The sequence below is a fragment of the Python bivittatus genome, unplaced genomic scaffold (assembly GCF_059951505.1).
Source record: "Python bivittatus isolate LINGU-HERP-01145 unplaced genomic scaffold, Pbiv_v1 ctg000840_np1212, whole genome shotgun sequence".
NCBI classification, from domain to species: Eukaryota; Metazoa; Chordata; class Lepidosauria; order Squamata; family Pythonidae; genus Python; species Python bivittatus.
The window spans coordinates 13963253-13977746 of record NW_028277113.1 but is presented as its reverse complement, the minus strand read 5'-3'; the positions used below and the strand labels follow the sequence as shown (position 1 = coordinate 13977746).

General features: G+C 41.4%; 1 protein-coding gene across 6 annotated transcripts in view; it reads right to left on the bottom strand.

The window, feature by feature from the left end:
* RIOK1 (RIO kinase 1) overlaps positions 1 to 7434 on the bottom strand; it is a 29314-nt gene extending 21880 nt beyond the window's left edge. Inside the window, exons 1-6 of one of the 6 annotated variants that reach the window (XM_007422135.4) lie at positions 7206 to 7428; positions 6498 to 6883; positions 4803 to 5020; positions 4286 to 4410; positions 2508 to 2703; positions 1065 to 1155 (exon numbers count right to left, since the gene is read on the bottom strand). In XM_007422135.4, the coding sequence (XP_007422197.1) occupies positions 1065 to 1155; positions 2508 to 2703; positions 4286 to 4356 (358 nt within the window). In that variant the 5' untranslated portion in view covers positions 4357 to 4410; positions 4803 to 5020; positions 6498 to 6883; positions 7206 to 7428. Of the gene's footprint in view, positions 1 to 1064; positions 1156 to 2507; positions 2704 to 4285; positions 4437 to 4802; positions 5021 to 6497; positions 6968 to 7205 lie in introns of those variants that run through there. The other 5 variants (XM_088130725.1, XM_025176396.2, XM_088130723.1 and 2 more) reach the window with 5 other exon arrangements.
* Positions 7435 to 14494: the final 7060 nt, after the last annotated feature.

Genomic DNA, 14494 nt, shown 5'->3' with positions numbered 1-14494 from the left:
TGAAAAGAAGTTTTGAAGAGACCAATTATACCCTCCTGAGACTGAAGGGGCTCCATGGCTTGTAACATGGTCACTGGTAACAACAAAGTGCACAGGTTCCAGAGCAAGAAGAATTTATAGCAGCTTTTTCCAAGTTGGATCCTTTAAGCTGTTTTGACCTACAACTCTTATCTTCTCTGCTAACTGATCATAACTGCTACTGTGGATGGGAGTTGTAAGTCAAAACATCTCCCTGAATAGATGTTTTAGAAGATTATAGTTACTCAAAGAGAGAGAAGACAGAACCTGCTGTGGCATGTGAAGAGATAGGACAGTGTGCTGGGGCTGGGAAAATTATTAACAAAGGTTAGGTGATAATAAAAATACCAGTTTGACATCCTAACCAGTTATTTTCCAGGTTTAATTAGAACACAGTTCTTTCAGGGTAGCAGGATTATAAAAGTGCCTCTTTCCCTTAACACCAGAATTTCCAATGCAAGGATCACCCTATTGTCTCTCATATTACATACATTAAAATTTCTCCACTGGAACTTGGGATTATAATATTATTTCAGGATAGACCAAGAATCCTTAGGGGCTAGATTATTCATTCAAATGACTTGATTTAAAGGAGAGAGGCCAAGAATAAAAGGTGTGGTTTGTTTTTCATCTACAATCTGCAAACTGCAGTGTTTTCTATCCCTTCTTCCTCTTTAGGGAAAGATATGGCTGATAATAGAAAAAAGAGAAGCTGAGACACCCTGTAGACTGGCCTGCCCTGAAAGGCACTTGTGCATGATGACCCTCACCATTTCATTATCTTATAATCCTGCTTTAGTTGTTAGTAAAATATGATTGGAAAGGTGGAACAGGAGACTAAAAGTCTATTGCTGATGAGCCAAAACTTTATTTCCATTACAGAGACAAACAAAATTCAAAGAAGGTTTTTTGTACATCTTCCAGAGTCATTTTAACGCATTCACAAGACAGATACAACATGCATCAACCCACTGAATTCCAGCTATTAAAAACTATTGCCTGAATCAGTCATTCCGGAATCCTAGAATTCTAAAAGGGGCACTTACCTAGATTGATTTTATTCTCAAACTTTCTTAGTGCTTTATCTGTAGGAGTGGACATTTTGGCTGCATTGCAGCTGGGAATCTGTTTATTGGCCTGAAAAAAAAAAAGATTATATAACTGAAATTCCATTAAAAAGCCATTCTAAATGCAAAAATCACTTTGGCAGACTCTTAATCTGAGAAACAGTTAAAAAAAAACACATACCAATTGCATGTTTGTGTCCCCAGCACTATCCCTGTTACGTGCAAAGTCTCCAGGCCTGCAAACCTTACTTAGCATGTACACTCAAGTACTGATGTAAACTTTAACCATGAGTAAGTTTGAGGGAGGAGTCTCACTAGAGAAGGAGGGAATGCACAATCCTCTGTCCCATTCCAGATCCATCAGTCAGGATTAAGGCCACAGGAGCATAAGCATCTGTACTAGCTTGCATAGGAAACACATTTCATCAAATGCAGGGAGTATTGTAAGACATGTACTTTAACGTTTGGAAGGCTAAATGCAGTGAGAGTTTGCACTGAGTTTACTGCTGAGCCATAATTTAACACAGTGTTTCTCAACCTTGGGAACTTTAAGAGGTGTGGACTTCAACTCCCAGAATTCCCCAGCCAATGAAAAGAAACCCAAAGATTTTGACAGGTGCACCTCCTTTTCTCTTTTTGCTCCCTGTGAAAATAGATCAGGATTCTATTTCAATTAGTTGGTGGCTTGGCAATGCATGCACATCAAAGAATTGGGGTTTAAAATAAAATATAGGTACAATCACTAAACAACCAAAACTCCTGGATTGTTCAGCTGGCTTCTTAAACTAGAGTTTATTTTAAACCACAATCTGTTTTGCAAATAACAATAAGCCAGAAGAGGCTAAAATGAAACAGAATTCTGGCTTACTCTTCCTCTGGGCTGTGTGAGTAGAGAAGAGAAGGAAGTGCTCAAACCCATAATCTACATGTGCCCCCTATACAAATAGCACAATGTGTACAAGTGGCACTAAGCTATGGTTCACCATCACACACTAAGGCAGCAATTAACATGATATATTTTTAAAGAAACAATGACAAAAACTCCTAAAACAATCAGCTAGCCTCTGCAAGATGCCATGACATTCTTTGCTACTCAAGAGAAAATGGAATACTTAACCATTCATACTATCAACTTTACCAATGCACTGTGACTACTTTCCTATAGAATAATTTTAAATCTTCAAATTAAAATGCCCACAAGTGTAGCTAGCAGCTGAACACATTGCCACATAAAGACTTAATTCACACATTGCAGTAACCCTGGAGAGTGGCCTGGTTTTTAAATCATGTCATGCTACAGTTTGTACCAAGCCAAAAAAAGCTATACTCACAGGCATATTATAATTCAGTGGTCTATATAAATCAGGCCAAACTCATCTAAAAGTCATAGACAGAAATCCACTTACTAGACACAAAGCATACCTGTAGGTTTCTTCCTCCAGCCACTGGATTTCGCTTTGTCAGCTTCCCCATATCATCGTCCCAATCCCATCCATCTTCCTCATCCTCAGAGCTCTCATCAAATTCATCCACATCTGCTTCCTCATTCAGATGTGACTGTTGCATTTTAACAACCACCTTCTCCTCCTGAGATGCCTGAACAACCTGTGAAGGTTCGCTATTTTTTAAAAAAAATAATATTTAGTAAACTCTTAATAAACTGATCCTATAGTGTATCAAAAGAATGTAGACACAATGGACACATTCACAAAAAGGGTGCCACAGTGGGCACATAGCTAGTCACAAAACGCCCACTTACCAGAAGACAGTAACTCTCCTGGGATGCTTTCTACAATCCCAGTGGGAACTTTGTTAAACTCAAAAGTATTGATGCAAATAAAATAAGGTGATATTGGTGCTTTACAGCATGCTAAAAACATATTTAAAAGGTCAGGTGACTCATGGTGCCTAGTGGACACCAGGGGATGGGTCTGAAGGTGCATGGATATATCAGCAAGCTAGCAGTATAACACAATTATCTGTCTAAACTTTCTTTTTCTAAGTTAAAAGTTGGGGGACCTAAAATTCTTCAGACATTGCTAAACACTAGGTCCCATTCCCCAACCTTTCATCATATTGGCCAGCACTGATGGGAATTGGAGCGTGACAAACTTTGCAATTCTATGGTACAATAATATAAATAGTATATTTTTTCATTTAATTTACTATAGCCACCCATATTTTGGTGGCAACTTTTAGAGACGCTCTGGTAGATATATCCAAGGTTTTCAGGAACTATATGCAGACCTAGGCTTCAGGTTCTGCGCTGTTGATCTATAAGAAACTGCTGGAGAAAGTTATTTCAAGATTTGGAACAAGGAACAATTTGTATGCTATAATATCCATCTCTCTCTTTCTTTCCATTCCACCTGAATCAGATGAGACAGTACGGGGACTGGACTAGTATTTGGATGAGAGTCAATAATCTAAGATTGAATTCTGACAAGATGGAGACACGGCTGATTGACACTCCAAGATCTAATTACACCCTCTTGACACAATTCCTTAGCTTTGGTGGTACATCAGACATTGGAATTCAACTCAGTTGACCACTTGACTCTTCACTCAGGGTTCTGGGTCCTTCTAGTGGAAAGGGAGCTTTTATTCTTTGTTTTGCTGAACAGTTCATTCCATTTATAGCTCAAGCCTGATTGGATTTTTGGTGATTTAGGGTTTTAAGAGCTTTGTTTAAGGCAGAGTTTCTCAACCTCAACAACTTTAAGAGGTGCAGACTTCAACTTCCAGAATTGCTGGTTGGGGAATCTGGGAGTTGAAGTCCACATCTCTTAAAGTTGCTAAGGTTGAGAAACACTGGTTTAAGGGATTTTATTTCTGTATGTATTGTCTCTGGTTATGAAGAACAGAACATAGTTCTGTCAACAAAATAATAGTTAAGTTCCTCACAATAAGGATGCAGGAGGCAAATAGCATGAACACCGAGATGACAGTGCAAGTGTTTTTGGTTATTAGATCTTTAATCTTTCAATCACACTACTGTTTTTATCTAAAGCCACTGTAATAACTCTTTGCAAATGTGGCAAATCAAGTAATTGTTTTCTTAAATGTGTACAAGACAACAGGGACCATTCTCTGATAATAAAGGACAAGAATGATGAATAAAAAGTGAGCAATATTTATCTAGCAGAGCTCAGTTGCTTCTATAATCTGAAAATCAGCTAAATTGCTCATTTCTGCATTACCTGTCTGAAGCATCAGCATCATCAAATTGTCCTGGGACTATCAAGCTCATAATTTCTTCTCTATAATTCATTACTGTTGTTAAAGGATCTCTGATGCACACTGTCTGTGCTGTACTCCCAGTCTTCTATAAAAGAATTATATATATGGATGCTATGAAGAGACAGCATATTGCACATTATAATGTGTATATGGTATACTTGATTATACAGACATTGCAAATGATTGACAGAGCATATCCTAATTCTGCATGTTCTGAGTTATGTGTTATAACCTGTGGATAACCCATAGAATGTAACTTGCTATATAAACTGTCCTGTTATGCATGAGGACCGATACACATGCATTACAATTTGCACATTTAGAAACATGAAGAGGATTTTACATGAGCAAAATTCAGGCATTTTTGCAGGCACATAAAATCACTTCCCCTGGCTATGTTTAAAGTTCGTCTGATGTGGCTCCAAATTTCAAGGGGAAAAATCCAACATCAAATTCCCCCCCTCCCTTGCTACCAACCTTTGTGATCAGGAATCTCTGACTCTGGAAGCCATCCCAAAGAAAGCATAGCAGAGATTGGTTGACAGGAAATTAAAATTAAGGAGCTCAGGACTTCCAGTTTTTCTGTGCACATTGCATTTGGGTGAGATAATAGTAGTAATAATAATCTGCTGCCAGGCAAGAGGCACAGAGATGATCTTTTGTTTCCCCTTTACATCTCAGCAAACTTGAAATTTCTGTAGCGGGAATATCATACCAAAATAAAGGATACAAATACCTCTAGTAAACAATGGGTGGTGAGAACCAGTATAAACATGAATGGACCTCAATAGAATCAGCGCACTCCATACACGGCCTTCCCAAAAGCATGGAATGGATTTTGAATGAGCACAAAAAGGGCAATAATATTGTTTATATTGCATCTCCTGTGGCATAATCACTCCTCTGGTGCCACCATTTCACTCTTTCAGCTCTCCTGAAGACTCACATTCTCTTCTTCCTCTAGCCTATGGCATCATTCCTGTCACATACTTGATATTCTGCTCAAAAGGCTGACATTTTACTCCCAGACTTCTCTTTCTCTAAGGACCCTTGTTTCAGCCTTGGGTCTGTCCTTCTCATTGTCCTCAGCCCCCTCATTGGTCTTCTGCATCTTTTCTTCAGGAAGACTAAGCATTTCTGTCTCAGTGCTATAATATACTGAAATCATACTAAAGCAAGGATAAGAATTATTTTTTAAGTAAGGTAAGAGGAGAGGCAACATAAACCATCTTTTCTAAAAATAATTTCTTTTTCTTTGGCCCATTTCCTTTCCAAACCTATTTCATACTTCATTTGTAGCTCCTGTGTAGCTTGCACTGATTTCAACGGAGTCCAGTTTTTGTCAATAGCCATTCTCTGCCCCCATTACTCAGCATAGGTCTTCAGAGAATTGGCATTATTTCACAAAGGCATTATTGTCATTCCTTTTAATATGAGCCAATGCTAAATATTTCAGCAGCGTACAATAGAGAATTGTATCATAAAACCAAATGCCTATATGCCATTTGTTATTATTTCTACCTGAGTTCCAGTAAAATGCATTCCACAGCATACAGTATTTGTTACCTTATGTATGGCATAGAGTTAACCTGTATACAAGGTTTGGAGATTGAGGTGATTTGCACTAGTGATTTATAACACCACTGCTGCTGTGACATATAATTAACACAGCCAGACTTCTTAGCAATGACTGGATGGTCCTATATCTCACTGATGTGGATAGCTTCAGCATCTATCTTGCTTGGATGGAAGGCTAACAGGAAATCCCAGAGCTGTAGGCTAGATTGGAAAGCAGATAAAACATTCTGGAAGACAGCAAATCGCTTCTGCCAATAAGACTGTCACCAACAGTCGAGTTTGATCAAGAGGATATTACGTTTATTCCGCTTTTCAGGACATTAAAAAAAAAAAAAACTTTCCAAGGCAGTTCGCATATGAAATTAAACCACAAAGTACGATTCATTTCGAGTTAATGGAAAACCCTAATAGCAATCCAAAATACTTTCCAGTTTATCGGAATACAGTAATTTACAAAGTACCAAAGCAGCAGCATAAAGCCAGTGCAACCTGTCTCTAAAAGAGGCTTCCTGCTGGAATTTCTGCCATTCTCGCACTGCCAAGGGGGCAACTTGCCAAATGCTTTAATCCAGCACTAAAGCGCATTTTACTCACCAGCCCCGGAACGAGCGCGCGCGAGAAGCGGTTCCAACCTTCCGACCCACGAGGTCGGAACCAACACGCCTTCCCTGCCCGAAGCGTCACAAGCTGCGACGTACGGCTCCCCCAGAGGGTCACGCGCAGTCGTCTGAGAACGCGTTTCTCGAACCGCTGCTGGGACCAGCAAGATGCTTTCGCTGAATTTGCGGGTTACATATTCACTAGTTTTGGCGAGAGCTTGGAAAGGTGCTTCATCTTGAATACTTAAAATTCGGGAGCTTCCCCCAGATTTGGACTGCAAATATCCGACGGGCAACGGGGGTTGAGATCATACTGGGTTGGTATCAGAATACCTCCCTAAAATCTCTCCCATTAAGGTTGCAACATTTGGGCTTTTTAGTCTAGAAAGGAGGTGAAGGAGAAGAGACTTGATTGAGGCGTACAAAAGTATACAGGGTTTGGATAAAATGGACAAGAGAAGCTATTTTTCCTTTCCCAAAATACTAGAAACAGAGATCACCCGATGAAATTGAATCCTGGAAGAATCCAGACACACAAAAGGATTTTTTTCTTTTTACACACTGCATGATCAAAGGAAGATACACACAGATACTGACACCAAAACAAGCAGCCACTCAGTAACTCAACCCTCCACACACACACCCAATCCCCCCTTCTCCCCCCCTCAGATCTCTATAAATACCCACAGAAGGGTCACATTACCCTGGGCACAGAGAGAACTGCTCCTGTCTGTGCTCCTGCACTCTGAAGATGCCGGTCACAGGTGCTGGCAAAACGTTAGGAAACAAAACTTCAAGAACACGGCCACACAGCCCGGAAGACCCACACCAGCCATCGTATGCCGGCCGTGAAAGCCTTTGACAATACATTGCATGATCAAAGTTTGTAATTCACTACCACAAGATGTGGTGCTAGCTACCAGCTTGGCTGCATTCAGAAAGAGGTTGGACCAATTCATGGAGGCGGTGTGATTGCCTCTGAAGGCCATCTGCTGGGAGAATAGTGGGCTTCCCTGTGCAGTTAGTTGGCCACTGTGAGGCAGACTTCTGGACTAGATAGGCTCTGCTCCAGCAGGGCACTACTTATCTTCTGTTCTTACAAGTCCTACAGCTTCCACACAGCCACTGCTCAGCCCCCTTATTCAAAGAAAAATTTCAGAGTCAGCTTGGTCAGTAAAGTGAATATAATTGTAATGTTTATATAATCAAAGCTGCACTACAAAGATGTTTTGAAGTCTAGTAGCCTATTTCTTGATTGCATCCAGCTGACCTTGGCTGATTTTGAAAAGCTCAACAAGGTCAGGCCTCAGTGATATGTGACCACCAGAAAAATCCAAACCTACAGCTTAGACTGGGAAATTGGGGGGGGGGGGGGGGAATCCTGAAGCAGCAGCAGGAAATACTTCTGCCAAAAGAATTATAAGGGCGTGATGTCTTTGAAGTCATAAGGAATCAGGTTTGACTGGAAGGCATCCTTAGTTTTCCTTTATTTATTTGGAGGAAAAATAGCCTGGTACATTGCAATGTTTTGCTGCACAGAAATGTTTGGCCTGCATGAAATACAGGACACACTCAGGATGGTCAGCTGGATATTTGAGCAGATGATTTGGGTGCCAAAGATGTTTTTTTGGCAGAAAGCCTCTGTACTTCAATGTATTTTGAGCAAAATTAACTAAGTGCACCATAACTTAGAGTGTCAGGAGTATAATTTACACTGAAGTGGAGCCCAATCACATTCAGGAGAGTCTATGGAGCTTGTGGGTGTAGGATTTGGGGTGGGCCCTGAAGTTAATTGTGCGAAGCAATGCCTTTGGTGTTGAAGATTAATTGATCTATGGATTGATCAAAATGAGATTTTCCTGTGCAGAGTACTATTATTTTTTTCTCTTTCATTATTGTTTCTTTTAAAGTGCAAAATGTCCTGATCAGAGAAATAGTTATGTTCTATACTTAATTTTAAATACAGTATTATAATAACTTTAGATTGACTTTTAAAGTTCTGCAAGAATAAACAACTTAGAATATGTACTAACTTCAGCATTTTCTGCTTCAGGATGGGATCTGCCCTCCCCTGCCTCCTCCCACCCCAAAGGTGGGGTAGGCAGTGCTGGGGTCATCTCTAGACTGAACATGAAGCCTAGGCCCTAATAATATTGGGGGAAGGAAAATCTCACCCTGAGGCCCTCTCAAAGTAAAAATGGTGGGCTTATTACGGCCTCTGCTTCATGACAAAGATGCCCACTGGAGCAGCTGCCAAGAAATGGGGGAGACACTCCTTCTCTTATCTGCACACAGCAGGAACTTGGAATACAGCTACTCCCAGGCAGTGCCCCTGGGTGGGGCAACTGAGCCATTGATAAGCAGATGGAGCAGCCTGGATGTATCTTTCTCACTGCTGGAGGCCCAAGAAGGAATGGATGCCACCAGCCAGGTTTAGACTTAGTTGCCTAACTGAATAAAAGCCACAATTGGCTGGTTTAACTCAGCTTGGTAACCATAGTTTATAAACCACATAAGATGTTAAGCCATAGAAACATGCAGACTATATTATGACTAACTATGGTTTAATTGACTAAGCCACAATGAGCTGCATTCACCAACTCCTGCCTGTTAAAAGTGGGCAAATCACTTTAGTCTTGTTCCTGATTAGCAATTTTGCTTTCCCTTTTTCTGTTTAGTAGGCATAATCTCTATCTGGTTGATATAAAGGCAAAATTGGCGATCATCTCCAAGTAATCTCAGCTTTTTCTTGTTGTGCAATGATAGTCTGCAGATTAGCTGAAAGAGTATCAAGAAAGGGACTGGGGATTCCAAAGGAGTTTCTGCTCAAGAAAAGTTACTCCATAAATATATCATTTCTACAGTTGTTAACGTTTCATTTTTTAAAAAAAAAAGTCTTCCAATGCATGTTTTGCTTTTAATTATTTCTGTTTCTCATTATTACTTTGTTGTCCTTGGCTCAAACTGTTGCAAGTTCTGGAATTCATCCTGGGTGTGGTATTGCCTAAAAAAAGCTGCCTCTCAGGCAATACCAGATCTGGACTGCAAAAAGCTGAACAATACTAGATGGCAGTAAGAAGAAATTGAAAACACTAGTTCAGTGTTTCTTAAACCGTTTGAGCCAATTACCCCCTTTCCCCGATCCCAAATAGTGTTATTACGCCCACAAAAACAAAAACAAAAACCAGACCCTGTTGTTTTACACAAGTGACTCAGCAGTGGCAGCCCCAAACTGGATCCTCGACTCAGAAACAAGCACAATTATGAATTATTCCATTACCTCCAGGAAAGGCCCAAATTACCCCCTGGACTAGATGGTAGCAAAATTTCCAGGACTTCTGTGTTCACTGTTTAATAGTTATTTGGATTTTTGCAGTCCAGAGCTAGATGGCACAATTTAGTCAGGTGGAGGAAGACAGTGATCGTGAATTAATCTACAGCCCAAGATCCACCTGTCATAGGCCTCTTGCTATGCTGAGATCAACTGACCATAGAACACGCCAGAAGTATGCAATGCAACAATCGTCTGCAATAAAATATTCCTTACTGTGCTGGAGTAGTCTTCTAATACAGCTGTTATAAAAAAACTCCAATCTAGCCCACCTTTCTGTAAGTGTCAGGGACCTTCAAATCCTCTAGATCAGCAGAGGATTTGTCACTAGGCCTGTGGACATTTACCAATATCAAGAATACAAAGGAGCAGGACCCCGCACAGCCCCTGTGTCCCACTGCACACTTGACTCTAACCAAAAGAGACATCCCAGAGCAATTGCAAAACCAGAAAAGCAAAAGAGAAAGCCATCTTTTGTTAGGCTGCCTTGGCACTGGTGGTGCCTAGTAGAAAGCAAACCAAGAAACATGAGATGGGCATATTGGAGAAAAGATGCTGCTTTAGAAGCAAACAGGATTCTTTTTATTAAAACTGTAGGTTATGGTCAGCAGAAGAAAGAGAAATCCTGGGTAATCCAGTCCTTAAAAAGTGCTTTTTGTCCATTGGTTTCCATGGGACTGAAGCAGAGTACTTCACCAAGTGCTAGGAATGTTAATAACATTTGTAGGCTATTTTCAGAAAAGCAGTTTAATCCAGGATTCTAACTCCTATCCCAGAGTGTAGGTTTTCTTTTCACAGTCTCTCATCCTGCCCCCCCCAACTGTGTTCACTCAACACACTGAGATGTACCATGATATTGTATTTGTATTTTTGGCTTAATCTGCTGTAAAGTATAGCTCAAGATTACTAGGTAGAGAAAACCCAGCTAGCTGTAGTTTGTTTCATAAAACAAGGCGAAGCAAACGATGGCTTGGTCTGATGCATGAAATCAGTCAGTGGCAGCCATTCCCTCTCACGCCTGGGGAATAGGCTTCCAAGGGCCCTGCTTGCTTATCAGGGACCTCGCTGCCCTGCCCAGAGCCACTGCCCAGAGCCTGAGACAAGCCTTGCCTTGCTGCACATTCTTAGGAGAACCCAGCTTCTACTCAGCTTTGTTAGCATAGTCCTCATAACCCCGTGTGCTTTGTAGCTGGAGCTCTAAATAGACACCTCTGCAAATCATGCCTACGCATATCCATGGAAATAGTGATGGATTGCTATTTGTGTTATCCATGGCCCCGAGGGCAGCTTATAAAGCGTTATGATCATGACCCAGGGATAAGGCCAGTACCAGGGGGAAAAGGTAATACTAGCCATTGCCATGCAATCCCAGGGACACTGTTGATGAATGAAGACCAGGGGCTAGGGGTTATGTGTACGGGTGAAGAAGTATCTCTTCCTGAAATATCTCCTTGATGCTAGTGCAAAGCCCGAAGCCCTTACCCTTTCCTCCTCTGTATATTCAAGAGTCGCCAAGTGAGATTCTCCCTCTTCCACCACATCTTGTGCCCTCCCGCTGCCCTAGACAATTGAGTTGGGATGGTGGAGAAAAGAGAGGAAAAATAGGGTTGTCTTAGTGGCAGTGTATCCCCCATCCAACTAGCCAAGGGCCCTTCTCCCAGACTTAACAAGAGAGGGAGGATTCCCTCAGTGATCCTTAATCCTCAGTAATGGATAGAAGTCCCACCTTACTTCCCAAAGGGGATCGTGGGAGAAGAGTCAGAAGCACAGGAGGAGCCAAAACTTCCAGTCTGAATCACATTTGCATCCCCATAGGCTGCCTTTCACTTCTGGGGTCTCTTGCATTATTACTCTTTGGACCTCTACTAATGTTTTGAAGAAGCCAGACCAAGGAGCGGTTTTCAAAACTTGCATCTACCCCCAATTTCTTCTGCAGTGGCACCATCTTCTAGCTATGCTTAGGTATTGCTGTCTTTTTCTTCCTGAGAATCACATGCCTGAGGTCAGTCATCTTGACAATCTCCCCATTATTACAGAAGTGGTTATGAGGATAAGGAAGCCTTTCATGACAGCGAAAAGCAGGGCTTATGCATTAATATCAGGAATAGTGATAATGGTTCAGCGGGACCCCCACTTACCCTTCCTCCTTGGCACTGCAATGTTTTATGAAAGCAGCCTGCAGAGCACCAGAGCACAGGTAACTGCAGGCAATCCTCAGCATCAGCTAGGATGCAGCTTTTCTAAGCCACAGGTTGTGGGGCAGACTGGAGTGCAAGCCAAGGAGATACTGAATGGTGTGGGTGTCCACAAGAATTTTCCATGAAATGTAGGACCTGGTTGTAACAGCCATATATATTATTACAACACTTTGGTTGATTTTTCTTCGTAAGGCTGGAACCCACCTTACTTTCAAATTGTCGTTTAGCCCCTTTTTTCATAAGCTAAACTAATACTTATTTTGCACTCCTTGGAATTTTCATCGCACATACATTTTGCTTGTTTCTACATGCTTGTTTCTGGAATTTAAAAATCTTGATAGCGTCCAAGAAAGGTCTCCCATTTCAAAGAGTCCTGGTGACTGAGCAGCTTGTATAATAAATAGGGTCTAAGATTGAGAAATTTATATATTTGGTCTAGTCTTTCAGTCGATGAACAATTTTTGTTTATTGTTAAGAGCTGGATCCAAGAACATTATTCAACTCCTAAAACAGAATTAGAAACCAGCTACGGACAGGATGAAAAAAACCAAATTGATGTTTAATCCAGATTAGATAGGTGCTCCTGGTCAGTCAAAGGCAAGTAAAGGGATTTTATTGGCATGAGTGCCAGCTTGAAGAGACAGATAGGATATAAATGAACTTGGCTTATTTCAACAAAGTAAGGTCACTTTTTAGCTTGCAGTCTCTTCTATGTTCTTCTCTCTGAGTACACAGAAAATTACTTAGGTACTACTCTGTACACATAATAGAGTCTTCACTACATTCTGAGCAGCTGCATAGCCTACTGCCATACATCGAAACTGTTGTAAGAGAGGGAGCATCTAACCCAGACAGGAGCAGAAAGAAGAACTTGTACCCCCCTGCTTTACACTGGATAGCCATATACCACAGTCCCCTTCAGTCCTTAACAAATTGTACTGTATTACAGTGAACTTCAACTCCACTCTCTACGTTTTCCGTTTTAAAAAAAAGCATATCAAGAGCAGCACTGGCTCAAGTTGCAAGTTTGTCACCTATTCTTCTTCTTCTTCAAATGGACATAACAATACAAGTTTTGCTTTAAACCTCAGCTTCCAGAAAGGTAATACACTAGTTCTTTTTTCATGAAAGCTAGAAATCTGGGCATTATGAATGATCCATAATGTGATGAATAGATCTCTGTCTGCTATGTAGATTGTTTGCAATTAATGGCTGGCCAGAGCCTTTCCCTCCAGGCCTGATAAAGCAGTGTAGTGCCTTTGGTGGAAAGGGGATGGTGTCCTAGTCATGACATTCAGATATGACAAAAGATGCCCAGGTTCTAAAGGACTCAACCCAAAGAGGATAAGATGAACGTGTGGGCTGTTTGAAGTCATACTAAGCAAGAACGCTGAAAGAACCAGCTGCGCTGTTCATTTCACACCCCAGGTAGAGAGGAGGGGGGAAAGAGAAAAACAACCCTCCTTTAGTCCCTCCAAGCAGGGCTCTGGGAGCCCTGTAGTGTAAAGCCATGCCTTATTTCCTCACCACCTCACTTACAAGAAGCTGAGGAAGTTCCCAGACTTCCCTAAGGTTTCCTGGCTCATGCTAGTCATGGAAGCCCAATGCAAATACAAGGGAGAACACTATACTTGGAAGTGGTGACTAAATGCACTCATTACAAATAAGGATGGGGGCACATCTACTTTTGCAAAAGTAGGGAAACCATATCTGAGCTGCAAAATTGAAATGACTGCAAGATGGCAGCAAAGAAATAGAGCTTCCTGTATCTCTTTGCTGCTGTTTGGTGGTTGTCAGGATCTCTGCAGTCCACATCTGGTAGCTCAAGTTTCTGTTTCTGCTACAATTGAGTATTTTTTCCTCCTAGGTTCACCCTATGAGATAGGGTAGCCTCATGGAAAGAAATGACTTGGATTTTCCCATTGAGCGTCATCCCTCACCCATTGATTGGTAAAGAAGCTTCTTTCAAAGCGCCCCCCCCCAACACACCCACCATGACTTCATTCACATAAAATGCTAAACCATAATGTAGTTGGTTTGTTTTTATGCTCAATGTTATGTTGTTCATAACATAGTGAATAGGGGTACTATATTGAGTGAAATATAGTATCCATCTATATTTGTTGTGGTTTATTCAGTATATGAGGCAACCTATGGTTTCCATGCTCTAGGTGAATCCGGCATCCATTCGTTCTTGAACTTCCAGCATTAGGAAGTATACTTCAAGGCTGCCTTGCCTGCTTATCAGTGGCTTAGCTGCCCCACCCATAGGAGCAGCTGTAGTCCCAGTGGCTGCTTTGCGCAGATAAGAGAAGGAGCCTCTCCCCATCTCTTGGCTGCTGCTCGAATTGGGCATCTTCATCACCCCAATGAGCAGAACCCTCAACTGGGTGGGTGGGTTGGGATTCTCAACTTTGCAAGAGAGCTCGAGAAGGGGATTCTCTTTCTCATCAATAATAGAAG